The sequence below is a fragment of the Sciurus carolinensis genome, chromosome 1 (assembly GCF_902686445.1).
Source record: "Sciurus carolinensis chromosome 1, mSciCar1.2, whole genome shotgun sequence".
Taxonomy (NCBI): Eukaryota; Metazoa; Chordata; class Mammalia; order Rodentia; family Sciuridae; genus Sciurus; species Sciurus carolinensis.
Window position 1 is genome coordinate 197551318 of NC_062213.1, and position 27603 is coordinate 197578920.

The 27603-nt window shown below is 48.5% G+C and overlaps 1 protein-coding gene across 1 annotated transcript; it reads left to right on the top strand.

Moving 5' to 3' along the window:
- Sdhb (succinate dehydrogenase complex iron sulfur subunit B) lies at positions 1 to 25921 on the top strand. The gene is made up of 8 exons (XM_047566662.1): positions 1 to 160; positions 9548 to 9675; positions 17070 to 17155; positions 19374 to 19510; positions 20602 to 20718; positions 21890 to 21991; positions 23506 to 23628; positions 25699 to 25921. The coding sequence occupies exons 1-8, from the start codon at positions 89 to 91 to the stop codon at positions 25774 to 25776; spliced, it is 843 nt and encodes a 280-aa protein (XP_047422618.1). The 5' UTR covers positions 1 to 88; the 3' UTR covers positions 25777 to 25921.
- Positions 25922 to 27603: the final 1682 nt, after the last annotated feature.

The following is a 27603-nucleotide window of genomic DNA, read 5'->3' on the forward strand; positions in this document are numbered from 1 at the left end:
TACGCCGGCTCCGCGCCGCGGTGTTCGACGGGACTTCGGCGGAGAGCGACCTCGGGGTTAAGGGGTGGGGCTGACGTCAGGAACCAAGATGGCGGCGGTGGTCGCGGTCTCCTTGAGGCGCCGGTTCCCGGCCACAGCCCTCGGCGGAGCGTGCCTGCAGGTGAGCACCGGCCTCGCGGGAGTGGGGGGCAGGAAAGCTGCCGAGGCTGTCGGGAGTCGAGGGGGCGGCGGGGAGGTGGAGGCGGCAAGGGTCAGGCCGCAGGGCGGGCTAGGACCTCGCCCACCTGCGCGGGCTTTGATTTTGGCTGGGCGCATCCCTGTCCGCTATCCTGCGCCTCCCGACGGCGGAGACAGGGCGGAGTCGACTTTTTAGAGCTGAGGAAGAAAAAAAAGTTCAAAGAAGGGACTTGGATCGCTCAAGGTCACATGGCAAGCGAGCAGCTGTTGGAGCCCGAATTCAGATTCAAGTATTTGGACTCCAAGCCCTTTTTCTGCCACCGAACTACAGTCTCTGTAGAGACCTGCAGAGTGTCAGGGATGGGAACTGGAAAGCGAGTTCAGGGTAGAAGTTTTCTGGTCTTCAGAGCACAAGGGTACAAGGTTGAGGACTCGGTAGAGAGACCAGACCGGGATTGGTAGGGAAAGGCCGGGTGAATGGTGGAGGGAATGCACGCGCCTGCCAGGGGAGGCAGAGCCTGGGTTCCCTCCCCTTTCATGAACTGAGTGCCTTAAGGCAGTGTCACCCAGGTATTTATTCTCCTGCAAAGGGCGCATAATAGTACCGACCTCGTAGAGTTGGCTTGAGATAACGGTAGGTGAAGAGCTTGGTGATGTTCTCGTTTACGTGTGCAGGGATAGGTTTTCCCACACCCCTTGTATCGTCATGGAACTGCACATCTCTGATCTGCATTCTAAATGGGAACTTGGGGACGTTTGGAAGGGGAAGGGAAATCGCCACTACATATCACATAGGGAACTAAGGATTCACAAATCCCTTTCAAGTCTGCATCCTCTTCTGGGCTCCTCAGCACCTCATTACCACCTTTACAGTCTTTAAGGTGAGGTATGGTGGCACACGTGTAATCCCAACAACCCAGGAGGCTGAGGCTAGAGGATCTCAGGTTCCAGGCCAGCCTGGGCAACTTAGACCCTGTCTCAAAATAAAAATAAAAAGGGCTGGAGATGTAGCTCACTAGCAAAGCACCCCTGGGTCCAATCCCTAGTACTACCAAAAAAAAAAAAAAAAGGTTGTGCAACAAGAGCTCTTAATTCCTCTTTAGAGATTTGAAAACTGAGGCCTGTTTTATTTGCTGGAAATATGACAGGCGAGAACTGGTAAATCCAGGCCAGTTGGTTAACATAATATCTGAAAAACTCCTTAGCATACATTATAGCTCATAGTGTACAAGAAATAATAGTTCCTTTTCCCCTCTTGCATGTATGGGAGACTCTCAAGTACCTGCTGTGGCTGTGGAAGGTAGTTCATATTGCCTTGCAGTGTGAACTTGGGCAAGTCATTCACTTGTCACTTCTCTTCCTGAAAAGAAGGGTTATGAAAAGAGAATGCCTACGAGAGCCTCAGGCCTATGTCTTTGAGCCTTAAATTGATGATTGACAATGACCTTGCTTACTGTGTTCCTTTTATAGTTGCTGAGGAGGCAATTAAGTTCTGAGGTCCCTGCCAATGAGAGTGAGTTCTAAAGCTCAGACTCCTTTTCCACCCAGGAACTGTAGAAAAGGCTGGTTTCATAGGTCAGCATTGTGGTTCAGTTGTCACCCTTGCACTGCCTCCTGAAGCAACAGAAATAGAATAGGTCGCTCCCCTTGTGGAAGTGCACATTTACACCTACAAAAGTCGCCTCAAGAGAATCCATTAATGAGCTTGATATGTTTCTGTGGGTCATAGGTTTAGGTCTGAATCTCATTTATACATAGTTGTACTGCTGAACCACAGCTCTGCCTGTGTTTAACTGTAATATATTAACTATTGTTTGTGTTACCTTATTTCTTCATCTAGACTATGAACTTCTGTAGGGCAAGAACCATCAATGCATCTCATTGCTCCTAGGACAGGCGAGGCGAAGGATACTTAGCTGCCAGTCAGAATAATATAAAGACTGAAAATGTCAATATTGAAAAGCAGAAATTATTTTCTAGGCTGTGCTGGGAGCTTGACCCTCCACTTATTTTATGGGCTAGATATTAATACTACCCTCCTGTTTACAAGGGAGGAGGTAGAATCAGAGAGGCTAATGTGCTGAAGAACACACAGCTAGCAGGTGGTAGAGCTTAGATTGAGCCAATGCCACTCACATTTCAGAAACAAACCTGCACGTGTGTTTTACGCAAGCTGATCTTCATTCAGACCTCCTTGCCTTCCTCCTCCCCATTTCCCAGCCTTGCTCTTCTGCTTCCATCACCATCTGTCTGTCCGCCTCTCCAGGCCTGCTCCCTGAGGAAGCTCTCCTAGAAGAACAGCACCCAACCTTCAGTATGCTCCAGAGTTGATCCTTCCCCACAGTTCACTTCAGTCCAGTTGTTGATTACCTTGCTTAAATTGTAAACTGTGAAGTTAATCTCACCCAAGATTCCCTAGAAATATACTTTCTGCCTTGAATAGTCACTGGTCTTGCAGATGAAGGTAGAAATGGTTTCAGAGTCCTCTCCCATCATGGATATGTAGTATGAATTGCTGTAAAGATAACAGCCTCACACTCTGGCCCACTTCCCTGCCTCTGGCCACATACTCCCTTTTCTTCCTGTCCTTGTCAGAGAACTAGCAGCACTCCTCTGGCCAGCCCTTCACACCTACCAGGATCCCGTCCTTTCTCACTTATTAAGAGGTCCCCCTCCAGGTATTCTCCCCACTCCTCCATGTGGTTAGTCCTCTGTCAGAACATCAGCCTCAGCACCAAAGCATGCTGTGATTTTTCTGTGTGTGTGTGTGTGTGTGAATCTCCAGCTACCAGCCTGGAGCAACTGTTGGAACCAGAATTCAAACTCAACTATGTGGATTCCAGGCCCTTTTTCTACCATCAAACTGTAGCCTCTGTGGAAAAGAGAGGCCTGCAGAGAATTTCACAAAAGAGATGTTTAGACTCACTGTCCAAGATTCATCTCCTCCTGTTTTTTTCTCAAATCAGTAGTAGCATGGCCTCACTGAAATTCCTGTGTCTGGGTCACCAGTGCCTCTCCCCATGCTAATCCAGCAGTCAGCTCTTGAGTCTCATGCTTTACCTGAAGCATTTGTCACTGTCCTTCCCACCTCCTCAAGACATTTTGCACCTGGCTCCCATCTCTGGGTTTTCTTCTTTGTATGTTGTCTGTTCTTTCTTTCCTTGTGGCATTGGGGATAGAACCTAGGGCCGCTGAGAAAACCCTCTCCCCTTCTTTTGGATACTGGGTCTCACTAAATCGCTGAGGCTGGCCTCAAACTTCTTGTCCTCCTGCCTTAGCCTACCAAGTAGCTAGGGTCACAGGCTGCACCTCCACGCCCAGCATGGCTGTTCTGTCTCCTTTCGGTGATTTCTCTTCATCACCCAACCTCTGAACATAGAGCTCAGCCCTTAGGCCTCTTCTGTATAGATCCTTTCTTGGGCTTTATAGATACAACCTGCCTGTGTTTACCAATAACTCCCAAATTTAGTCTCCAGCCCAGACCTGGCCCCAGATCTCCAGTTCCAAATGACCACCTGGTAATGCTCTTGAATCTCCCCATGTATATCTAATAGTACGTCTTAAACTTCACTTGCCCTGAATCAAAATCCTGACACTTTCCCTCCCTCTTCCTACCCCACACGACTGCTTTCTCCTCACATCTCAGCTGATGGCAGCTCCATTCTTCTGCTTAAGGCCAAGACTGTTTCTCACCCCACTCTGTGAACAAATGGTCAGCTCTATCTTAAACCGATCACTCCTCACCACCCTCCAGCTGCCAACCTGGTCCAGACCACCATCATCTCTAGCTGTTTTGCAACTCCTGTCTCATCTTTCTTACATCTTTGCTCCTCTATGGTTAATTCTTAAAATAGTAGACAAAATGATCCTTCTAGAATTTAGGTCTGATAGTCACTCCTCTGCTCAGAGCCTTCTAATAGTTTCTCATCTTACTCAGGATACAGGCCGACATCCCTACAGACCCCTGTTAACTGCCCGATCCCGTCTGTCTCTGTCCCATCACTCACCCCATTCTCCCTACACTGGCCTAGTGCTCCTCCAATCTGTCCCACCTTGGGCTCTTTGTGCTCAGTGTCCCCTGATTGTGCCTGATTTGCTCATCCCCTAGAGGTGTCTCTGATTTGCCTCTTCATCTTCCTTCAGGTCTTCGCTAACCTGTCACCTTTTGGGGTACATCTTTTGGGCGAGGTCTTTCCTGGCCACCGTATTTAGAGTTGTAGCATTATAGCCAGGACCCCCGTGCCCCTTCCTGTTTTCTGCCTCTGTTGCTCTTGTCACTACCTGATGTACTATAGATTTTATTTGTGTATCCCTTCTCTATTTGCTGTGTAAACTGTGAAGTTGAACTGTGTGTCTGTTTTGTACTTGATCCCCAAGAACCAGAATAGTCTCTGGAACATAGTAGATACTTCATAATTACATAATGAAGAAATAAACGGGTGAAAGTATGCCTGAGCCAACTACTGCTTAGCACGTTACTGACTGACATCCTGACGTGGGAGGCCCCAGGTTCAATCCCTAGTAGGGGATTTTGTGGTACTGAGGATCAAATCAGGGCCTCCTACATGTTAGGCAAGTGCTGTACTGAGCCACATCCCAGTGCTTTAAAAATGTGTGTGTTTGTGTGTGTGTGTGTGTGTGTGTGTGTTTATTTATTTATTTATGGTACCAGGGATTGAATGCAGGGGTGCTTAGTCACTGAGCCCCATTCCCAGCCCTTTTTATTTTTTATTTTGAGACAGGGTGTCCCTAAGTTATCTAGGGCCTCACTAAGTTGCTGAGTCTGGCTTTTTTTTTTTTTTTTTAGTTAAACATTTAATGACATAGAAGTTACTGGTAATTTGGGGGTTATAGATTTGTAATTACATTTTAAAGAGCCATCATCCTGGAGTGATACATCTGAAATATACATAGAAAAAATAACCTGATGCCTGAGATCTGCTTCAAAGTAACACAGGAGGGGCAGGACAGTTGTGGGTCGTTGGTGGCCCGAGCTTTGTACTGGGGATGGGTGGTTCCTTACTCTATTCTGTGTACTATACCAAATGTTCTAAATTCTGCGTAATTCAAAAGCATAAAAAGAGACATGGCCAAGTCTGACTACCGCGCCCCGACTTCCAGTCCCACCCAAACTACTTTCCCTAAGCCAACCCCACGATTTGGGGAGCATTTACACCTGAGTTTTATGTGCTCCCCAGCTCCCCACAAAGGTGCAAGGTGAGGTCTGAGGCAAGGGAAATGCCTTGAACAGGGGTCTTGCCATCAGCGTCACGCTCCTCAGTGGCTCAGAGACCTGTGGCCCTTGAGCATCCACGAAGGGTGACCTAGTGCTCAGGCGGTGGATCCAGCCGTGCTTGTGCTTGGTTTTGATGTTGTTTGGCTGATACTCGTTTCCGCACACCTTGCCTCAGGCCTGCTGCAAGACAGGGAGGCCCCAGGAGTCTGGGGACCCTAACCAGGTCCTGGGTTGTAACCAACTGCCACCCAGCTGTGCTGCCAACTTGCAGCAGGGCCCAATAGGGATCCTTGGGAGAAAGCCATGTCCAGATGCAGGGTCACGCTGCCCCAGCTGCAGAGATCCTGAGGTTGGCTTTGAACTTGTGATCCTCCTGCCTCAGCCTCCTGTGTCACTGGGATTACAGGTGTGCATCACCACACCCTGCAATTTGGTAGTTATATTACTTTGTCAAAACCCATTAAATTATATACTCAAAATTGGTGAATTTTATAGGAATGAATTATGCCTTAGTAAATCTAAACAAAGCAAAAAGGTAGCGGCAATTAGTGAGTCAGAGTTGGCTGGGTGGTTTGGGATGCAGCCCGGGGAAGTGACCTTGCCTAGCATACGTGAGGTCCTGGTTCAGTCCTCAGTACCACAAGGCGAAGAAAAGTTGGCTGGAGCTAGTGTTTTCAGTTATCTTTCCTCTTTTTACTTCCTCTTAAATACCACAAGGCGGCATTAGTCAAATGTTCATATCTTGTTAAATGGGATTCCTAGTGAAAAAGGTACCTTTCTAGAAACAACTTTCCTTTTGTTAATGAGGTAACTAGTTTGGTGATAAGGTGAAACCTTGCTTTCATCTTCACTTTTCTTCATACTTTTTCTTCTTTCATACTGAAAGCTAAAAGTCATGTTCTCAAATTAACTTTAGTTAATTGGAGGCACTTTTCACCAGCAAGTAGCAAATATCATTTTATTTTTTGTAGTTAACCTTTGGAATTTCTACTTTATGAAAGAATTAGCTGGCCTGAAGTATAGTCTGCATTTTTTTTTATAGACAAATTGAGGATTCAGTTTATAATTGCTCGGGATTGACAAGATCCTCCCCTCCCCATCCCATAGCAGAAACTCAGCAAAACATAATGTGGCCTCTGCCTTGTTTTACCTGCTTAAATGGGAGAGCTTCAAGGGCTGTAGACTGGGGGCAGCTTAGCCGCTGAGCTGCCTTCCGTAGGAGAGGGGTGTGTTCTCTCATTTGCCAGCTATATTCAGGTTGCATTTTTCAGCAACCTGTGCATTTAAATAAGATACATTTACATTACCCACATTTTTTGACTATCTAATGCTCAGCTTTTGCTCTTTTCTTCAGTCTTCCTAACCATGGATTGAAGTGCTGTATGCAAAGACCTAGATAAGGTCTGATGGGTATGATGAGAGATGTAAAATGTAAGTGGTTCAATTCCCTCTAGGAGTTTAGGACATAAAGAGAGGACAGTGCCAAGAAGAGGACTTCTTTATCTTCAGTAAACAGGGTAGTGCAGTGTGTGGAAACATGGCCTGTAGAGTCACGCTCCTCGCTCACCAGCTCTATCATCGGGTCCCATCACTTGATCACTTCATTTGCTTCATCTTTAAAATGAAGATTCAAGCGGGGATGGTGGCACCCACCTGTAATCCCAGCAATTCAGGAGGCTGAGGTAGGAGGATCACAAATTCAAGGCCAGCCTCAGCAACTTAGCAAGTAACCTGAGTAACTTAGTGAGATCCTGACTCAGGATAAAATGGAGTGGGGATGTGGCTCAGTGGTAAAGCACTTCTGAGCTCAATCCCCAGTACAAAAGAGAGAGAGAGAGAAATGAAATGAGGATTCAAAGCCAGGCATGGTGTGCTGGCGATATAGCCCATCACGTAGAGTGCTTGCCTCTCAAGCTGGAGAACCAGGTTCGAGTCCCCGGCACTGTTGGATTGTGGAAATTCAAAACAAACGAAACAAAGCCAGGCATGGTGATGTGCTCTTGTAATCCCAGCTGCCCAGGAGATTGAGACAGGAGGATCTCAAGTTCAAGGCCAGTCTGGTCAACTCAGAAATAAAAGAGGCTGGGGATGTAGCTCAGTGGTAGAGTGCTTATTTAGCATGCACAAGGCCCTGGGTTCGTTGCCCAGTACTGAAGGGAAACAAAGGATTGGACTAGGTGTGGTGGTGCACCTGCACACCCAGCTTCTTAGACAGGTAGGAGGGTCACAGGTCCAGGTCAGCCTGGGCAACATAGGGAAGCCCCATCACAAAAGAAAGAAAAAGGTTTCAGTAGAATAATTTATATAAATGATCTAGTGCACCGTCTACAATAATAATTAGTGACTTTTAACACGAGGATGAATTTAAGTATTTTGTTTTATTTTGCAGTGCTGGGGATGGAACCCGGGGCCTTGTATACACTAGGCAAGGCTCTACCACTGAGCTCTACACCCCCAGCCCAACAGCACCCTTTTTGTTTTTTGGTTTTGGAGGAGCTTTTGTTGTTTTGGTTTTGGTTTCGGTTTTGGCTTTTGGCTTTTTTGGCTTATGAACAGCAGGAATTTATTGGTCGTAGTTCCAGAGGCTAGGAAGTCTAAGGTCAGGCCCTGCAGGTTCCTGTCTGGTGAAGGCCAGCTCCCTGGTTCATGGAAGGTGCCTTCTTCCTGTGTCCTCAGTGGTGGAAGGCACCTTTTCTGCAAACCTGTTCTACTGGGAAGCCATTGGAGTCGAAGGAGGGCAGGGAGTCAGAGGCCCACCCACTTAGCAGCCTCCCCTGAGGTGGCTCCAGCAGCCTGGCCTACTGTGTGAAACCTACGGCCGAGCGCCGGTTCCGGGGAGGAGTGCTAGACTCATCAGAGAGTGCCCTGACTTACCTTGTGTTCACCTTGCTTTCTGCCCTAGTTTTAAAACACCAGCATCTTGCCTTGATAACTACAGTAGCTTTCTCACTAGCTTCTCCAGATCTAGTCTTGACAAATTCTGCTTTTGCAACCAGTAATATCTTTATTTTTTAAAAAAATTGATGTTTCACTGCCTTGATTAAAAAGTCTTGCTGGCTTCTTGTTGCTCTTAGGATAAAAGGAAAACTCGACTTACAGCCAGGCACAGTGGCACCAGCACCTGTGATCCCAGTGTCTGGGGACGCTAAGACAGGAGGATTGCAAGTTCAAAGTCAGCCTCAGCAACTTAGCAAGACCCTGTCTCAAAATAAAAAGGGCTGGAGATGTGGCTCAGTGGTTAGGTGCCCTGGTTCAATCTGTGGCACCAAAAAAAAATTCTTTACTTCCTCACATCTGCCACTCCCTGTCCCTCCTCAGGCCACCTGCCTTCTGCTCCTCACACCTGCACCAGGCTCCCCACTATGGGCCTTCAGGTGCTGCTCCCCTAGCCAGGGCTCCTTTCCTCCTAATCCCATCTCTGCCTGAACATCACGTGATTAGCTTTTCTGACCCGTTACCCTGGTGTGAGTCCTGTGGTATTCAGTGCTCCCTGTACCTTCCCACCAGGATCACACTTTACACTTTACCATGAATCTTTCATTTTATATTGTTCACCCCACTTGTTTGTATGTTTAGTTTTTGTTTGTTAGTTAGGAGTACTAGGAATTGAACCCAGGAGCATTCTGCCTTGGTTACATCCCCAGTCCTTTTGTTAAAAACTTTAGTTTGAGGACTGGGGTCGTGGCTCAGTGGTAGTGCGCTTGCCTAGCATGCGCGAGGCCCTGGGTTTGATCCTCAGCACCACATAAAAATAATAAAAACATAAAGGTATAAAAAAAATGCTTGCTATTCGGTTACCAAAAAAAATTTGTTTTATTTTGATATAGGATCTTGCTGAGTTTCCCAAGCTGGCCTGGAACTTGTAACCCTCCTGCCTCTGTCTCCCAAGTAGCTGGGATCACAGTTGTGCATCACTGCGCCCAGTGGTCTTCTCTGTTTTAATAAGTGCTCTGTCACCAGCCCCTAGTACGGTGCCTGGCACATCAGAGGTGCTCAGATACTGGATGACAGTGCCCTTCTCAGGAAGGCTGTGTATGATATGTGGATTTAGATGCAGTATTGTAAGTTTATTATGCCAGCTAAATAGAATTATCTTGCTTTTCCCCCCCTTTTTGTAAACATTTTAAAATTGAGGCCTGCCGAGGGGCCCAGACAGCTGCAGCCGCAGCTCCTCGAATCAAGAAATTTGCCATCTACCGATGGGACCCAGACAAGACCGGAGATAAACCTCGCATGCAGACTTATGAAGTTGATCTGAATAAGTGAGTATCTCTGTGCACACTAGGTATCTGGTGAAGGAAAGGGACTGTTTTTATTTTGGGCAGGACTAGGGATTAAACCCAGGATCTTATATGTGTGAAGTACACACTTTACCTCTGATCTGTATCCTCAGCCCAAAAGAGAGCTCTTGATTTGGTTCAGGAACTTGCTTTTCATACCTTGGGGGCCTCCAGAATCTGTCATCTGTTTTTAAAACAAGAATGAGGAGGCTGCAGATTATGGCTCAGTGGTACAGCGCTTGCCAGCATGCATGAGGCCCTAGATTTGAGTCCCAGCACTGCAAAAAAAAAAAAAAAAAAAAAAAAAACAAAAGCCAAGAATGGGGTGGGGGGGTGGGTGCCTGAGAGAGAAAGATAAATAGCAAGAAAACGAACCTTTGCAAAATTCCTTTCCTTGCCCCAAATGAAAGTGGGACAGCTTTCAGGCTGGGGATGTAGCTCAGTTGGTAGAGTGCTTACCTTGTATGCACAAGGCCCCGGGTTCAATCCCCAGCACCCAAAAAAAAAAAAGTGTGACAACTTTCTATAAATACTGATATAATTGACTTTTTACCTAGGATTCAAATTAGCACATTACCAATTTTAAAATGTTAAATGTTCTGGTTATAATTCATATATCTGGGCTTGTGTGCTCTGTAGTGACAGTAAACATGAGAAAGATCTGGAATGGTGATCCGTGTGATTAGAACGTTGAAAATGATCTGGTTTAGGCACAGAGATGCAGGCCTGTGCTCCCAGAGCTCAGGAGGCTGAGGCAAGAGGATTGCAGGTTCAAAGCCAGCCTCTGCAACTTAGCAAGGCCCTAAACAACTTAGCAAGGCTCTGTCTTAAAATAAAAATTAAAAAGAGCTTGGGATGTGGTTCAGTGATTGAATGCCCTTGGGTTCAATCCCTGGTACCCAGAAAACACCATCTGGACTTTTGTGTTTTTCTGTGGCTATTGGAGAAAACTACCCCAAACTCAGTGACTTTAAACACATATGTTATCTTGCAGTTTTATAGATCAAAAGACTGGTGTAGGTCTCATCAGACTAAAATCAAGGTATTAAAATTTACAGTAGTCACATTATGGAACTAGTCTAGGTGTTCATCAGTAGATAAACAGATAAAGAAAACGTGGTATTTTACACAATGGAGTTTTATTCAGTCATAAAGAAGAATGAAATTCTTCTGTTATTTGCAGGAAAATGGTTGAAACTCGAAAACATTATGTTAAACAAAATAAGCCAAACTCAGAAAGTCAAGGGTTGTGTGTTTCTCTCATATGTGGAAACAAGAGAAAAAAAGAGGAAGGGGGCAGGTCTCATGAAAACAGAAAGAGACCACTAGACCAGAAGAAGGAGGGGAGGAAAAGGAAATGTACTAGAGGACACAACTGACCGAATTATATGGTTCTGTTGTGTGCATTATGAACATGTAACCAGGACAGTAGAGTGAATAGGGCGTCACTTTCCTCTGTTCACATATGAATACATGACCAGCATAACTCCACCTCATGTACAACTCAAGAATGGACAGTTATACTCCATGTGTATATGATGTGTCAGAATATTTTCTACCGTCATGTATAACTAAAAAGAACAATTTTTTTTTAAAGTCCCAAAAAAGAAAAAAAAAAAAAATGAGGGGCTATTGTTGTGGCTCAGTGGTAGAGTGCTTGTCTAGCACATGTGAGGCACTGAGTTTGACCCTCAGCACCACATAAAAATAAATAAATAAAATAAAGATTGTGTCAGTCTACAACTAAAAAAATAAATAAAAAATATGTATCCAGCAAATTCCACTATTATGTAGAATTATAACACCAATTTTTTAAAAAGTAACTAGGAATCCCACAAAGAATTAAAATAGTGTAGCTAAAAACAAAAACCACATGATGTAATAACATGTCATAATTGGGTACCAGTAGAGGTGTGGGTTTGTCTTTGGGTATTTTGTTTGGTTTGGTTTGGTTTTTGGCACTTTGACTTTGCTATCCTCCAGCCTCAGCCTCCTGAGTTACCAGGGTTACAGGTAAGGGCCACAACACCCAGCTGGTATTCTTTTTGTATGTTTAATATTCTCTGTTTATCTTGTACTTATTTGGGAGATTTTTAATTTTTTTTTTCCCTTATTTGAATAGAAATGGTATGTATGCTGATTGTACCAGTTCAATAAAATTGAAGTGTCTAAAGTAAAATTAGGTTTTCATTTCTAAAAATTAAAAAATAAAGTATTAAACGAAGGTGGGGCCCTCGAGGAACAGTGCAGCAGGAGTGGCCTCGGCCCTGCACAGCCTCCCAGGCTCTTCTCCTTCTTTCTGGAAGTGGGGAAGGTGGCCCCTGGGTCCCACTGTGGAGTCTGGGGCTGCAGCGAACTTGAAGGAAGTGCCCTCCAAGGCCCAGGGACAGCACCAGGCAGGAGAGGGAAGAACTGAGTGTTGCGAATAGACTGGAAGCCACACGTGGGGCTTTCTTGTGGTTCAAAAATGCCAAGTAAGGAATGCACGTGTGTGATGCTGGGAATTTGCAGAGGTGAGCTGCCTGAGACTGGAGGATGAAGCAGGTGGACTTTCCGAGCGCTTATCACCAAGATGTCTTACGAAGCAACAATGGGGCACGAAGACCAGTGGAAAATTCCACAGGAGAGAGCCATCGAAAACCTACACTTCAGAAGAGAGATGGAAGGAAAATACCTCCAAGGATGCCCACAAAGAATGAAAATATTTCTATTCATGTGCATCACACTGCTTAGATAAATAATCAGATGTGCCAGTGCCTGAACGTGAAACTTCTGAGAAAACACAGCTCTTACATGTGAGAGGCCCACCCTGGGAGGACACTAGCACTGGTTCCCACCAGAGGACCCGCAATACAAGAAGCCTTGTAAGTGCAGCAGGTGTGAGAGGACCTCTGTGCGTGTGACACTTGTGGCAAGAATGTTGGTCAGAGCTCTATTCTCCTTGTACACTAGTGAAGTCATGCAGAGAGAACCTGTATCAGCCGGGTGCGGTGGCCACCCTTGTAGTAACAGCTTGGGAGGCTGAAGCAGGAGGATCTCAAGTTCAAAGCCAGCCTCAGCAACTTATCGAGGCCCTAAGCAACTCAGTGAGATCCCACCTCTAAATAAAACACAAAATAGGGCTGGGGATGTGGCTCAGTGGTTGAGTGCCCCTGAGTTCAATCCCCAGTACCCCCACTCAAAAAAAAACGGGAGAACCTGTATCTATGCAGCGAGTGTGAGAAGTGCTTTAGGCTAGGTCCTGCCCTCCAAGGCACTGAAGCACTCGCACGGTACGAAACCATGAAGGGTCTGGACCGTGCAAGTGTAGTAAGCGGGAATGTCCCCAGCACCGTTCAGCCCTCCTTGTACATAAAAGCGTTTGTACTAGGAGAAGCCCTGAGTGTGGTGCCTGTGAGAAAGGCTTTGGCCAGAGATCAGACCTTCCTGTGCCCCAGAGTCCCCCCAGATGAGACGCCTGTAAATGCCTGGCGTGCGTGAGGGGTGCCAGCCCCTGCTCAGACCTCTGAATACTTCGGTATGAGAAGAGAAGCCACAGTGGGGCCTTATGTGAGAGCGGCTTCCTCCTAGTGCGGACTTTGTTACCTGACAGAAAGTGAGAACTCGAGCGATGTTGTAAATACGGTGCCTCTGATAAGAGCTTCTCCAGGGCGCAGCCATGTGAAAAATCTAGTAGCTCTAATGTGCGTGAGGAGGCTCTTGAGTTCAGCCCTCCCTGCGCCAGAAGCCTCACGAGTGTCTTGACCAGTCAAGTTCTAATACCATAAAAAATGTATTTCCAGTTGGGCACAGTGGTGCACACCTATAATCCCAGCAACTTGGGAGGCTAAGGCAGGAGGATCACAAGTTCAAGACTAGCCTTGGTGACTTAGTGAAACCCCGTCTCAAAATAAAAAATTAAAAGGACTCGGGGATGTGGTTCAGTGATAAAGCACCTCTGGGTTCAATCCCCAGTAACCCTCCCCCACCAAAAAAGTATTTACACATCAACGAGCTCGTTAAGATGAATAACCCTAGACAAGTCTCAGGCTTTGCTCAGGCTCCGACTTCAGAGGGGAACGGAGAGCCTGCAGTAGTAGGAACCGTGAGAAACGCTGTACCCACAGAGGTGCCCGAACAGCCAGTTCAGCAAGAAACCACAGATGCCTTGGAGTTTAGAAAACCTCTGGGCTGAGCTCAGACTTGAATCACCCACAGGATTCATATGGTTGGAAACCTTGCACAGGCATATTGACTATGGGAGAACTTTCTAGCAGTGCTCTGCCCTCCTGATTGCAAGGAAATTCACCCCAGAGGATAACGTGTTTTAAATGCCTTCGGTGTCGACAGAGCTTCAGACAGTATATACATCTCATTGGACACCAGAAAACCCCCCGGGGAGGAACCCCAGCAAGCGTAAAGAAAAGCTAACAGAACGCTGACTTTCTTGCTCATCAGAGAAGCCATGCTAGTGAAAAACTGTGCGTTTGTCTTGAGTGTGGCAAAAGATTTACCACTGAGCCACATCCTCAGCCCTTTTTATTTTTTATGTTGAGTCAGGGTCTGAGTTGCTTAAGGCCTCGATTAGTTGCCAAGGCTGGTCTCAAACTTGGGATCCTCCTGCCTCGGCTTCCTGAGTTGCTAGGATTACAGGCGTGCACCACCGCACCCTGCTAAAGGATGTTTTTGAGTGTGTCAGTACATGTATTTATTAAGAGGTAGAATTAATTGATAGCACTCTTCTTAAGTAGACAAAATTTGTCAAATATGTAATAACTAAAAATCCTTAGCAAAATTCAGAGAAATGGAAATTGTGTAAACCATGTTTTCTGACCATAATACAATAAGATTAAGAATTCATATTTTAAAAAATTTAACTGCTCAGAATTTAAAACATACCCTTTTAAGTAACTATTTGATTAAGGAAAAAATTTAAAATATTGCCAGATACTTTAAAAATAAAAACATTGCAAATCAAAACTTATAGCATGTGCCTGCAACTCGAAAAAAAAAAAAATGATCGGGTTCACTTCCAATTATAGTATAGTAGCTCTCGTCACACTCACTCCAATAACAATTATGTACTGGACAAAATAGCAGAAACAACTCCCCAAGGCACTGGAAAGGTTCCCGCAGTGGGCAGACCGTGCCAGGGAGCTGACGGTGGGAAGCATGGAGTGGCGTTAGGTGAGGTGCGTGCTTTGCCCGAGAGCAGCCCCAGCCGGCGTGGCGAGTGTGAGGACTGAAACTAGAATGGAAGACAGATTCGCTGGCTTGACAACCAGAGGACACTTTACCACAACTGGAAAGGGAAGAAATCCTAGAAAGAAGAAAACCACAGAGGAGCAAAAAAGACAGTTGGAGACTTAAGGACCCAGTGTCTGTCTCCCAAAATTTCATACTGAAGCCCTGCACCCCAGCATGATGGTGTTTGGAGACGAATCCTTTGAGAGGTGCTTAGGGCGCGAGGCTGTAAGGATGGGGCCCTTAGGATTGGTGCCCCCCTAAGAAGAGACATGAGAGAAAGATTTCCTGTCCCTCTAGTCACACTGAGGAAGGGCCATCTGCAAGCCAGGAAGAGGTCCTTGTGAGAAACTGACCAGGGCAGTACCCTGATATCAGACTTCAGCCCTTAAAACCACGAGTAATAAATTTCTGTTGCCTAAGCAACCCAGTCTAGGGACTTGGTTATGGCATGTGGAGACTAGCCATGAAGCAACCCAGTTGTTAAACTTAGCAAACAAGAATTGAATAATTAGATTCAAAAATATGCTAATAAGAAGAGGGGAAAATCTCAGCAGAGAAATGACCACATGGAAAAATCCAGAAGTAAAAAAATACAGTACCTGAAGTAGAAAATTCACTGGTTGGCCTTAGCAGAAATTGGAAATTCAGTAGGGAGATTTACTGAACTTGCAAATAAATAAACAGAAATTGCTCAATCCTAAATGGAAAAAAGACTTGAAAAAGATAAAGCACCTCAGTGGTCTATAGAGCAGTATTAAGAAGTCCCACACATCTAACCAGAAGAACAGAAAATGGCGTGGTGACCAAAGAACCAATGACCAAGAACTTCCCAAGTTCACAGAAGACTCGATGTATATATTAAGAAGCTTAGTGGACTCCAAATAGGATAAATAGGAAGGAAAACTACACCAGATACGTGATAGTTGAAGTTGCTGAAGACCAAAAACTAAGAGAAGATCTTGAAAGAACCAGAGACAACAGCACATGACAGTCAGGGAAATAAGGTGGGCAGCTGCTGACTTCTCATCACCAGCTCTAGAAGCCGGCAGACAGCAACATGGCGTCTCCGAGGTGCCAAGAGAAAACAGCCCGAAGTTTACAGTCCACACAAAGATCCTTCAAGATGAAAACAGAGTGAAGACATTTTTAAATGAACAAAAAAAAGATTTTAGAACCAGAAGACCTGCCCTCCTTAAAACATAAGAGGAGATTTATTCGAAGAAAATAATTCCGGTAGAAACTCACGGTATGAAGAGCACCAAATGTAATAAATATATGGATAAACATAAATCGATTTTATTAAAATTGATAGTGACTAAAAATTCTAACACTGTATAATATATAACAGACATAATGCGTGTGACCATAGTGTAAGGGGTGGGAAGAGGAAGTAAATTCAACCTGTAAAGTAGAAGCATTCTTAAGATTATATGAAGTGATACAATATTACAAATAGACTGAAAAGGAAGTATAATTCTTAGAGTAACCATTTTCAAACATGCAAAGAGATAGAACTAAAAAGCCAACATGTAAATTAAAATTCATTTCTAAAAATATTTCCTTAAAAGAAGGCAGAAGGCTGGGAGCAGTGGCACTTGCCTATTATCCCAGCTCCTTGGACTGCTGAGGCAGGAGGATCACAAGTTCAAGGCCAACCTGGGCAACCTAGCAAGAACCTGTCTCAATAAACAAAAAGAGCCTGGGATATAGCTCAGTGGTAGAGCACCTGTGGATTCATTCCTGCCCCCCCCCCCATAAGAAAAAAAAATTTTGTAAGAATATGAAAGATAAAATTGTAGAATAAAAATTTGGAGGGGGAGGTACCAAGGATTAAACTCAGGGGTACTCCACCACTGAGCCACCTCCCCAGCCCTATTTTGTATTTTATTTAGAGACAGGGTCTCACTGAGTTGCTTATTAGTGCCTTGCTATTGCTGAGTCTGGCTTTGAACTTGCAATCTTCCTGCCTCAGCCTCCTGAGCCTGTGGGATTACAGGCGTGCACCACCACACCTGGCTGTAGAAAAATATTTTGACTGATCTGAGAAGGCCAAATGGATGATAAACATATCCAGGTATCTCAGATCATGTTATGACCAGGCAGGGAGTTTTGAACTTCATAAGTACCACTGAGTTTTTTTCTGTTGTCAGGTGTGGTCCCATGGTATTGGATGCTTTAATCAAGATTAAGAATGAAATCGATTCCACCTTGACCTTCCGAAGGTCATGCAGAGAAGGTAAGCATTTAATTCCCGATAGGCCCCAACATCTGTGTTCTGGCTGTCCCAAGAGACTTGGGTCCACGGCGTGAAGCAGTGGAGACTTCCTGGAGACCAGTGTGCCACTCCGCAGATGACCTTACTGCATGACCCTCCTTTTTTCATGTAGCTGTATTGAAATTTGGACCATGGTGCCATTCCAGTGCCCGAGTTCGCTTCCCTTCAGGAACATCCTGCCTCACAGTTGCTGTATCAGTGGTCTGTTAGCTGCTCGCTCAGGGGCGAGGGAGGACGTGCACTGCTGAGCTCGCTGCTCAGGGAGCGGTGGGCTTCCAGCTGACACCTGTGCACACCTGGGCCTGTCTCCCAGGGTGATGCGTGTCCTCTTGGCTGCCACTGTTAGGTGTGCACGGTGGGCACGCCCCAGTTGTTGGAACAGCGTCCCCTGTGGTATGGTGGCTTGTACGCTGGTGTCACCTTGTGAAGACCAGCATTTCCTACTTTAGAAAAATAGAATCACTAGTGACGGCATGATAGGCATACCAAGGTTTTTGTTTTGAATATGATTAAGTAAAACTTGAAATGACTTAAAAGAGAACTAAAAGGGTTCAGAATCACAGAGTGTCGTGAAGACTGGCCCTGATGGCCGTGCACCGGGCTGTGAGCCTGCTGTCTGTGCACTTCAGGCGACATAAAGAGATACTATCACTGTTTGCCCTCCACGTGTAGATGAGGAGACTGAGGCCCAAGGAGGTGAGGGGCTTCTCTAAGGATACACAGGAGTCAGCCAAGACCGTCAGACCCCAGGCTGCACCCTGGTGCTCCCTGGGTGCATGAGTCAGCTCTTCGTTGCTGTAATGGAATCTTTGAGAAGATCACCTTGAAGGGAAGGATCTCTGGCTCGTGGTTTCAGCGTTGCCATCTGGCTCCGCTGTTTCTGGGCCTGTGGTAAGGCACAACATCACAGTGGAAGGCCATGGTGGTGGCCAGGAAGCCCAGAGTCTGAGTCTAGAGCCCCTGTGCTCCTGCCAGTTCCCCGAAGCCCCACCCCTGAACGTTGCTTCACTGGAGACCAGATCTTCAGCACGTGAACCTTGGGGTGCCTTCCAGATCCAGACAGCAGGCTCAGAAAGCCTGGTGTGAAGCAGCGTGGTTCCCAGCACTCGCTGCCACTGTGCTGCTCGTTGTGTGGACAGGAGAGGGAGAGCTGACTCTTGTAACCTGTGTCCAGGCCTCAACCTTGAGATGGCCAAGGCTGGGTTGATTCGCGTTATGTACTCCAAGGGCCTGAGGTAGCTTTCTTCCCCAAAGAGAAAAAGCCAGTATCAGTGTCACAGGCTAAGAGAATTCGCATGCCCAGGTCCTTGATCAGCATGTTATTTGTGTGTGGCGGGGGTACTGGGATTGAACCCAGGGGCCCTCCATCACTGAGCTACATCCCCAGACCTTTTTATTTTTTATTTTGAGACAGGGTCTCGCTAAGTTGCCCAGGCTGGCCTTGAACTTGTCTCCTGACTCAGCCTCCCGAGTAGCTGGGATTGTAGGCGTGCACCACCTGCGTGGCTCAGCATCTTATTTTTCTTTGCTTTTGCTTTGCTTCAGCTTCACATTGGTTCGTTCTGCTTCTCCTTGAAAAGTGAGTGTTCAGTCAGTAAGTGGGGTTCAGAGCTCAGAGCCACCACTGCGCTGCTTGTGTGCACGAGCATAAGAGCTGTCTCTTGGTGATCTGTGTCAGGCCTCAGCTTTGAGGTGACCGAGACAGTGTTGATTAGCTTTGGGTACTGCATCTGATAGAATTTAAGTTCAGATAGCAGAGCCTTAAAAAAAAGAAAAGAAGGCAGCCAGTTTTTCCCTCAGGACACCTGCCTCGGACTGGGTTGTCGCTCAGTGGTAGAGCATTTGACTAGCATGCACAAGACCCAGGGCTTCAGAAAAAGGGGGGCATGACCGGCATGGAGCTGAAGTTGACATGGGACTTCGTAGGGCCAGGAGTGCCCGGGGCCCCTTCTGACCTTCTGCAGAACCATCCTTAGCGTGTGGCTTCTAACCTCAAGGTTGCCACAAAATGGTTTTTGGAACTTCGGCCATGAAGTCCACCTTGTAGGCAGGAAGGAGAGGAAAGAGAACAGGCAGCGGGCCTGCCAGGTCAGTGCTGCTCCCAACAGCATGGAAGCAAGGAACTGGCCTGGGCCTGGGTCTGGGCCTGGGTCAGGACACCTCTGGGTCTTTCCCTCAGGTATCTGTGGCTCTTGTGCAATGAACATCAACGGAGGCAACACTCTGGCTTGCACCCGGAGGATCGACACCAACCTCAACAAAGTCTCAAAGATCTACCCTCTCCCGCACATGTATGTGATCAAGGACCTCGTTCCCGTGAGTTTCTGCGTCTCTCCTGTGTTTTGCGGGGGGGGGGGCACATGTGAGTGGTAGGATTGATTGTTCAGAGCAGCTGTTTTTCAGTTTTCGTAGCTGCTTTCCAGTCAGTCCAGGTACAGCTAGTGGGGAGGGCTGTTGTCCTCTGTTATGGCAGGAGGGCCACATGTCCCTAAGAGCACTGGGGAAGGGCTGGGGATATAGCTCAGTTGGTAGAGCACTTGCCTCACAAGCATAAGGTCCTGGGTTCAATCCCCAGCACCGCAAAAAAAAAAAAAAAAAAAAAAAAAAAGCATTGGGAAACCCCCCAGGTCTGACACAGTGTGGCCTGTTTGAGTTTAATTAAAGAATTTCGATGGCAGAAGATAAGATGAATACCTAGAAAATCCTCCAGCAGCTCATTTGGTGAGGATTGTTTGGAAATAACAGGGCATAGATCCCAGAAATGAAGAATTTGGCCATAACTACAAAGAATTTGCGGAAAATACCAGCTGGGAAAGCAACAGTTGTTTGAATTTTACTCTTACTGTCCCCTCCCTCCATTTGATCTCTGGTCTTTTGCTGACTGTTCTCAAGGACAGACAGGGAAGAAAGGACCTTGGCCAGTTTCCAGAAGGGCGAGGGATAGATTTTCTAACTGTGCTTACATTGCGACACTATTAGTTCGCTTTTTGTCACTGTGACCAAATACCTGAGAAAAACAATTTAAAGGTGGAAAGATTTATTTTGGCTCACTCTTCAGTCTGGGACTGGCCTGCTGGATAGTTTTGACCTGATGTGGGCGGAACCTCATTAAAAGTGCACGGTAGAGCAGAGCCGCTTGACTTAGCACGGCCAGGAAGCAGAGCCATCAGCTCTCTCACGCTCCAGTCACTTCCCAGAAGCCCACAGCTGAACATCACTGTGCCAGGGACCAAGCCTTGAGCGTGACTCTTTAAGGGAGGGACACTTGATAGCCAGACCATGACAGTGACCATTTCTTCTTTTGTGACCTTCGCACATGTTCATGTTCAGGAAGTGGGGCAAGTGGGAAAATAAGAAGCAATGGTGTCATCTGACCCTTTTCTCCTTCCTCCCCCTCCTAACCTCAGGATTTGAGCAACTTCTATGCACAGTACAAATCCATCGAGCCCTATTTGAAGAAGAAGGATGAGTCCCAGGAAGGCAAGCAGCAGTATCTGCAGTCCATAGAAGATCGTGAGAAACTGGTCATTGGTTCCTACTAATTGTCTTGATTCGGGGTTCATTGCAGAGATATTTGCTGCCATTGTGGCTTGGGGGAGCAACAGGAGAAGATGCAGACCATTTAGCATATTCTGGAAAGGAACTTTAACAGCATCTGGCCCAAGTGTTGGAAACCCTGCTCTCAGGGCCAAATGGCCCATGCCCTACCTAGAGGGGTAGGTTGTTGCCATGTGGCCAGACATTTGTCTTTTTCAGAAGAAACCAGTGTGTTAGGATGCTTCACACTCAGGCGAGGTGAACATCGTACCCTTCACAGTCCGCCCCACGTTCCGTTTGTGGAGTTTGGTGTGAGTGGGTTGAAGTCTGACTGCAGCTCGGCTCTAGCCTGGCCTCCCTGACCTCGTGCCTCCCAGAGCCAGGGACCAGCCTGCACTGGGCACCGTCTGGGCAGGCGTAGAGTGGTTCAGGCAGGACGTTGGTCTCCTCTCCTGTCAGCTCTCTCTTCAGGTGTCAGTGCGTCCCTCTGGTTTTGCTGCTTTCGATCTATTTTTGTTTCCAAAATCAGCAAGTGGCTTCTTAGAATTGCTCAGGCAGCTTGAGTCTGTGGCAGGTGGAGAGAGGGGATGCCAGAGATAGCCCTGTTGTGCCCTGGCCCTGTGAGTGCCTGGTCACGGGCCCTGCCTGCCTCCCTGAGCCTGGGTCTCACCTGTGAAGGGGAGTCTGCAGTCCCCACCTGGGCATGCTGTGCTCTCAGCCGGGCCCCCAGGAAAGCACAGGGTGCCGGGTCAGGGTTGGCTGGAACTGAGGGTGGTGTTGGTGCTTCTGCAGACCCCTGTGGTCTCTGCCGGGCCAAGGGCAGAAGCCAGGGCACTCTTTGACCTCTGCCCTCTTAACCTCATATGGGTGGTGAGTGTACTGGGGCCTTTCTGATTTCTTTCTTAGGTAAGTGCAGGATCGATGCGTATCAAGGGCTCAGTGCAGTAGGCTCAGGCCTGAGACCCCTGGGCTTGGCAGACCGGTGTTTTTGTTCAGTTACAGGCCTTTTGTTACAGATAAATCTCTGCAGACACTCCTCAGGTTTTGCCAGAACATTGATACAGGCGTGGGCACCTTGTGCACTGACCCCACGGCACACTTGATGGCTGCACACAGCGCCCACTCCCCAGGCCCTGACCGCCCTTTCTTCCGTCGCAGGACGGGCTGTACGAGTGCATCCTCTGTGCCTGCTGCAGCACCAGCTGCCCCAGCTACTGGTGGAACGGAGACAAGTACCTGGGGCCCGCAGTCCTCATGCAGGTGAGCTGCTCCTCCCCGCCTCAGGAGAGATGGGGGCTGGACTTCCGGGCACCAAGAGGACAGTGGAGTGTTGCGAGGCCACCATTCCGAGGGAGAGATGGTGTCCGTGGGCAGTCAGCACACGGGTGATTGACTTCGCTGAGCCTCACACCAACATGCCTCTGTTGCAGTGTTGAGGGCCACCAGGCGATCTGGGGCCACACCTCCTGGTGCCCAGCCTTGCAGGCTGAACCAGGTTCCCTGGGCAGCTGCTGTGCCCACACTCTGCCCTCCTACTCACAGGGCTAGTGACGTGCGCGTGGTGGAGAAGCAGTTGAGGAGCAGCTGCCCAGCTGTGTGGGCAGAAACCATGTCCAGGTCGGGCTGCTTAGAGAGAAGGCGGGGTCGTTTGTCATCACTGCCTGTTAGCATACACACAGCCTTCCAAAGAAAGTAGCTGTCTTTGTTCCCAAAAATTTGGTGCTTTTTTTTTTTTTTTTTTTTTTTTTTGGGTGCTGGGGATCGAACCCAGGGCCTTATGCTTACAAGGCAAGCACTCTACCGACTGAGCCATCTCCGCAGCCCCAGTCAGTGCTTTTCACAGATTTCTTCCCCTCCTGGCTTTTAGTATTGGAGCCACACCCACTGCCCGTTTTATGAGCATGTTGAGACACCTCTGGCCTTGAATTTGCAGTCCTCCTGCCTTAGCCTCCCGAGTCACTGGGATTACAGGTGGGCATCACTGTGCCGGGCTCACAGACTCTTAACTCCAAAGGTAACTTCATTTGCCCGGTGTGGTGGCGCATGCCTGTAATCCCAGCAGCTCCAGAGGCTGAAGACAGCCTCTGCAAATTAGCAAGACTCTAAGCAATTTAGTGAGACCCTGTCTCAAAATAGCAAGGGGCTGGATATAGCTCATTGGTAAAGCACCCCTGGGTTAAATCCCCGGTATCATTCATAGGTAGATAAGATAGGTCAGGTTAGATGATGGATCAGTGGAGCTGGGGAGATAGCTCAGTGCTAGGCCACCCCTGGGTTCAAACCAGGGAAGTGGGGGCGGGAGGACAAACCTCTTCCCAAAAAAGAGATGAGCAGCTCTGCTGCGGAGCCTCCAGGGCTTGCGAGGGCGGGTCCTCGCACTCCAGGCGCTCGCTGATCTCAGGCTGCAGGAGTGGATATGTGAATTGAAAGAATCAATAAGTGGGACAGATCTCTCTAGAAAGGCCTGTTAAATCACAGGTTTATCCAGTGACATAGCACAGTTGGTGGCTGTGAAGACAGATTAAAAGAGTGTGTGCCCCAGTCCCCACCCTCAGTAATTATAACCTGGGTGGGAAGCTGTTGAGCAACATGAAAAAATGAGGAGACGACGCCCAACAGCATATAATCAACCAGCTGCAGTGTGATGGGAGGTCAGGGAACCACTCACCAGCCCAAGGGTGAGGGACTCCGGAGCCTTTCTAGAAGGATGGCGGGAACTAGAGAGCGCAGTCGAAGCATCTGGGCCGAGCGGGCTCCTGCTCTCTGCGCCCCAGGCCTACCGCTGGATGATCGACTCCAGAGATGACTTCACGGAGGAGCGCCTGGCCAGGTTGCAGGACCCCTTCTCCCTGTACCGCTGCCACACCATCATGAACTGCACAAGGACCTGTCCCAAGGTAGGCGGCCTCGCTCATGTGCAGGCAGCGGGCGGAGAGCACACCTGGTCACTGGGTGGAGGGGCTCCAGAGTGTGCCTGTCATCTCCGCGGGAGCTTGGGGGCAGGTTTGCTCCCACGGGCTCCTCGGGCACTTTAGGAGTAGCTTTACGGGGTAGGACACCAGGCCCTGGGGAGCCCGAGAGTGCTGCAGGGGTCCACACGCAGAAACAGCCTGGCCTACGGGAGCCAGGGTGGAAGTGGTACCCCCCCCCCCCCCCCCCCGCCGGCCTCCCTCTGCTCTTAGCGCTGGCCTCACCGCTCCTGCACACTCTGGCTGCTGCCTCGGCTTCCCCGCCTGGGCTCCTGGACTCCGCCTCACACACCTCAGCCTCAGCCACTGCCTGTCCTCAGTGTTTCTGAAAGGGCATCTCATGGCCTGACTTGCCTTCTGTGCCACCCACATCGGACAGGGTGGCCAGCTACGGATGAGCTGCCCTGTGGTCAGGCGCCAGCCCTGGCCCTGTCAGCTGGGAGGGCAGAGTCGTGTGGTTCTGGCACGGCTGCCCCGGGGGGAGCGGTTTCACTGCCGGTCACAGCGAGGCCATAGGCAGCAGGGGACGCTCCAGGGCGGCCAGCTCGCTCTGAGAGACCTCACAGCCTGCCCTGAACACGTGAGGCCAGCTGGCGATTTCCTTGTTTCTTGCCTGGAAACCACTGTGTTCCCAGCAGCCCAGGCTCTGCCCTGTGAGCCATGACCTCTGGGCAAGCGCAGAGCAGGTGTGTCCTTCACCTCCTTTCTTGTCACACTCAGCTGAGATACTGGAGGTTATGTGAGTGTCTTCCTTTTCTCTTAAGAGTTCCTTTTCTCTCTCTCCTTTTCTTTTTTTCTTTTCATGACATTTTAATTTCAAGCTTAGAGTTAACCTAAAATGAGAGGGCCCCCAGGCCCAGTGGCACAGCCTGCCACCCCAGCAACTCAGGAGGCTGAGGCAAGAGGGTCACAAGTTTGAGGCTAGCCTCAGCAATTTAGCAAGGCCCATCTCAGAAAATTTAAAAAGGCTGGGAGTGTAACTCAATGGTAAAACGCCCCTGGGTTTAATCCCTAGTACCAAGAAAATAAATAAATAACATGGGAAGGCGGGGTCGTGCCTCCTATAGGACTCAGGGTAACAGCTTCAGGGCCGCACTTCAGGCCGGACCGTGGTAGTGTTGCCAAAAGCTTGGTCCTTGTCCCCAACGCCAATCCAGTAACAAGGACATGGCTTTGCAAAAAAGGAAAAAGAAGGTTTATTGCTTTGCTAGCAGAGGAGGAGCCCGGGGCCTCCTGCCCCAGAGGCAGCGGTTCTGCCCACCAGCAGGAACGGGGCTGTTGGGGGCGACTCGAGGCTGCGTTCCACGTGCTCTCTGTTGCGCTGCAGTCCACCTGTCAACCTGGGAGACGGGCATTTCTGAGATCAGGTGCCTCCCCAGAGGCTGGGTACCTGGTTCCTGGTGGGCTCAAGATAGATAACTGCCCAGGAGGGGGAGAAAGGTGACCCTGTTCCCTGAGATTAGGGAGGGTGAGGTCAGGGAGGCGCAGGGAGAGGAGGAGAAAGAAGCACGTCCATGCTAACAAGTCGCAGCGGCCGGGCAGCCAGGGCTGTGTTCCAGGCATAAAGTGGACACTGGTACAGTGTTGGCCAGTGGACTCAGTGGTGTGTGTGCAGGGTTAATGGTCATTTGTTCCACATACGTCATGTGCTCGCGACTGCTGCTGCCGATTTACTAACAATGGAAATGACCTGAAGAGTTGTCTGGCTAATATTGACACTGGCCTGTGGTCTAAGGAGGGACACTGCCCCGGTGTCTTTGAGCTGTTGGTGAACGTGGCGTGCCCTGGGTGTGTCTGCGGCAGTGAGCTGGAGTGAGCCTCCCAGGAGGACTTTAGCATGACAGGAGCAGGGGACACAGAAGAGCTTAACCCAGAGCTTGGGCTGTTGGGACTCGGGGGCTGGCCTTCATGGACACTGAGTTGGCCAGGTCTCCAGGGTCCTCCCATCACCCTCACTGACTTTGAGTACTGATTGTCCTTCCCCTGCTCCTTTTTCAGGGTCTGAATCCCGGCAAAGCTATTGCCGAAATCAAGAAGATGATGGCCACGTATAAGGAGAAGAGGGCCGTGGCCTAGCCCTCCTGCTGAGCTTGGCTTCTGAGCAGCTCAGAGCCGAACCGGGCTTGCATCTAATTTGAATTCCTTCAAAGGTCTTGATTTTCCATGAATACAGCATGTTTAATAAAAGTTCTAAGAAATAAATATTATTCTACTTTATTAACGAAGAGCCTGCTCATTTAGGGACCACCGAGGCTAAAAGTGCCTTGGCCCTTGTCCTTAAAGAGAAGACCCTGGGCTCCAGACCTGAGCCCCGCGGCGGATGGAGCTTGGTGCACGCCCATCCTGGGGTGGTGGAAACCAGGTGCAGCCGTTGCAGCTCTGCCACGCACCTTGGATGAGTTGCTTCACCTCCTTGGTACTCTGTTTTCCCATCTGTGAGAGTGCAAGGGGAGTCCCGTGGCCCGCCTCGCCCATCAGGCCAGTTTGAGTGCAGTTAATGTGCACAGCATCCCACCTGCTACGGCTTTCAGTATTATGTCTTGAGAACCAAATCCTTGTCTGTCTCTGGCACTGGAAACAAGGTTTAAGATTCCTCCAGGGCAGAGCTGTGACCCACGTGAGCCGTGACTTGGTTAGTTCACGGCTGTGCCCACTGCAAACATCAGTTCCCCACACAGCTGCTAAGGCTCTGGCACTTACCCACAGGTCAAAAGCAGGCACTGGAAAGCAATGCAAAATAAAAGGAAAAAGAAGCCCTTCCAAAACTCCAGTCCCGTGCCCTTTGACAGTTGAATGTTTTCTTCCAGGTGTTCATGTTATAACAAATTTGTGGCAGACATGAAACTCTCCCTTCCAACATAGAGCACGGGGGCCAGGCACAGTGGTGCACACCTGTAATCCCAGCAACTCAGGAGGCTAAAGCAGGATCACAAGCTCAAAGCCAGCCTCAGCAACTTGGTGAGACCCTGTCTCAACAGGACTGGGACGTAGCTCAGTGGGAGGGTGCCTGCCTAGCATGTAAGACCCTAGGTGCCATCCCCAGCTTCTCAAATACTAAAAAAAAAGTGGTCCATTTTATGCTTGAACATAGCCCCGCTTCTCTAAAGCCAGGTTTTGCAGGCATGGTGGCGAACGCCTGTGATCCCAGTGACTTGGGAGACTGAGGCAGGAAGATCTCGATTTCAAGTCCAGCCTCAGCAACTTATCAAGGCCCAAGCAACTCAGTGAGACCCTGTCTAAGGGCTGGGGATGTGGCTCATTGGGTAAGAGCCCTGGGTTCAATCCCTGGTACAAAAAAAAAAAAAACAAAAAACCCTGACATGTATTTCTTCTCCCTCATCTTCCCTGAGCATCGCCTCTCCTCCCCAACCTCAGGAACACACCCCGTTCCCCCAGAATCACAGCCTCTGGGACTGGAGTCTCCTGTGTTTCTCCTTTGTTAGCAAAGCAATAAGACTTTTTCCTTTTTCTCAAAACCATATCCTCATAATTGACTTGGCACTAGGACAAGCTTTCGACCACGTGGTAGTTCTTTTTTCCCAGTACTGAGGCTTGAGCCCAGGGCACTCTACCACTGAGCTGTATCCCTGTCCTCCGTAAGTTTCCCAGGCTGGCCTCACGCTTGGATCCTCCTGCTGCAGCCTCCCCAGGAGTCACTGGGCTTGCAGGTGCGAGCCACCATGCTGGGCCCACGCTTTCTATTTTTACTCTGCAACATGTAAGGAACTCTGGCGCTAATAAATGTGTTTGTGTAAAATGCATTTACTACCTTAGCTACTGCTTAACTCATCCCCTGCCTTAAAAACAACAGGAGACCACTGTTCTGGAGTCAGTCCCAAAAGACCAGTCTAGAAATCAAAATGGAGTCGCTCACCCCAGAGTCCCACATCAGCTAGCAGAAGC

Bases quoted from the DNA above. Each gene is read 5' to 3' on its own strand.
- Sdhb (XM_047566662.1), top strand. From the start codon at position 89: ATGGCGGCGGTGGTCGCGGTCTCCTTGAGGCGCCGGTTCCCGGCCACA. The intron at 161-9,547 runs GTGAGCACCGGC...TTTAAAATTGAG, and splicing joins TCGGCGGAGCGTGCCTGCAG to GCCTGCCGAGGGGCCCAGAC. The intron at 9,676-17,069 runs GTGAGTATCTCT...TTCTGTTGTCAG, and splicing joins TATGAAGTTGATCTGAATAA to GTGTGGTCCCATGGTATTGG.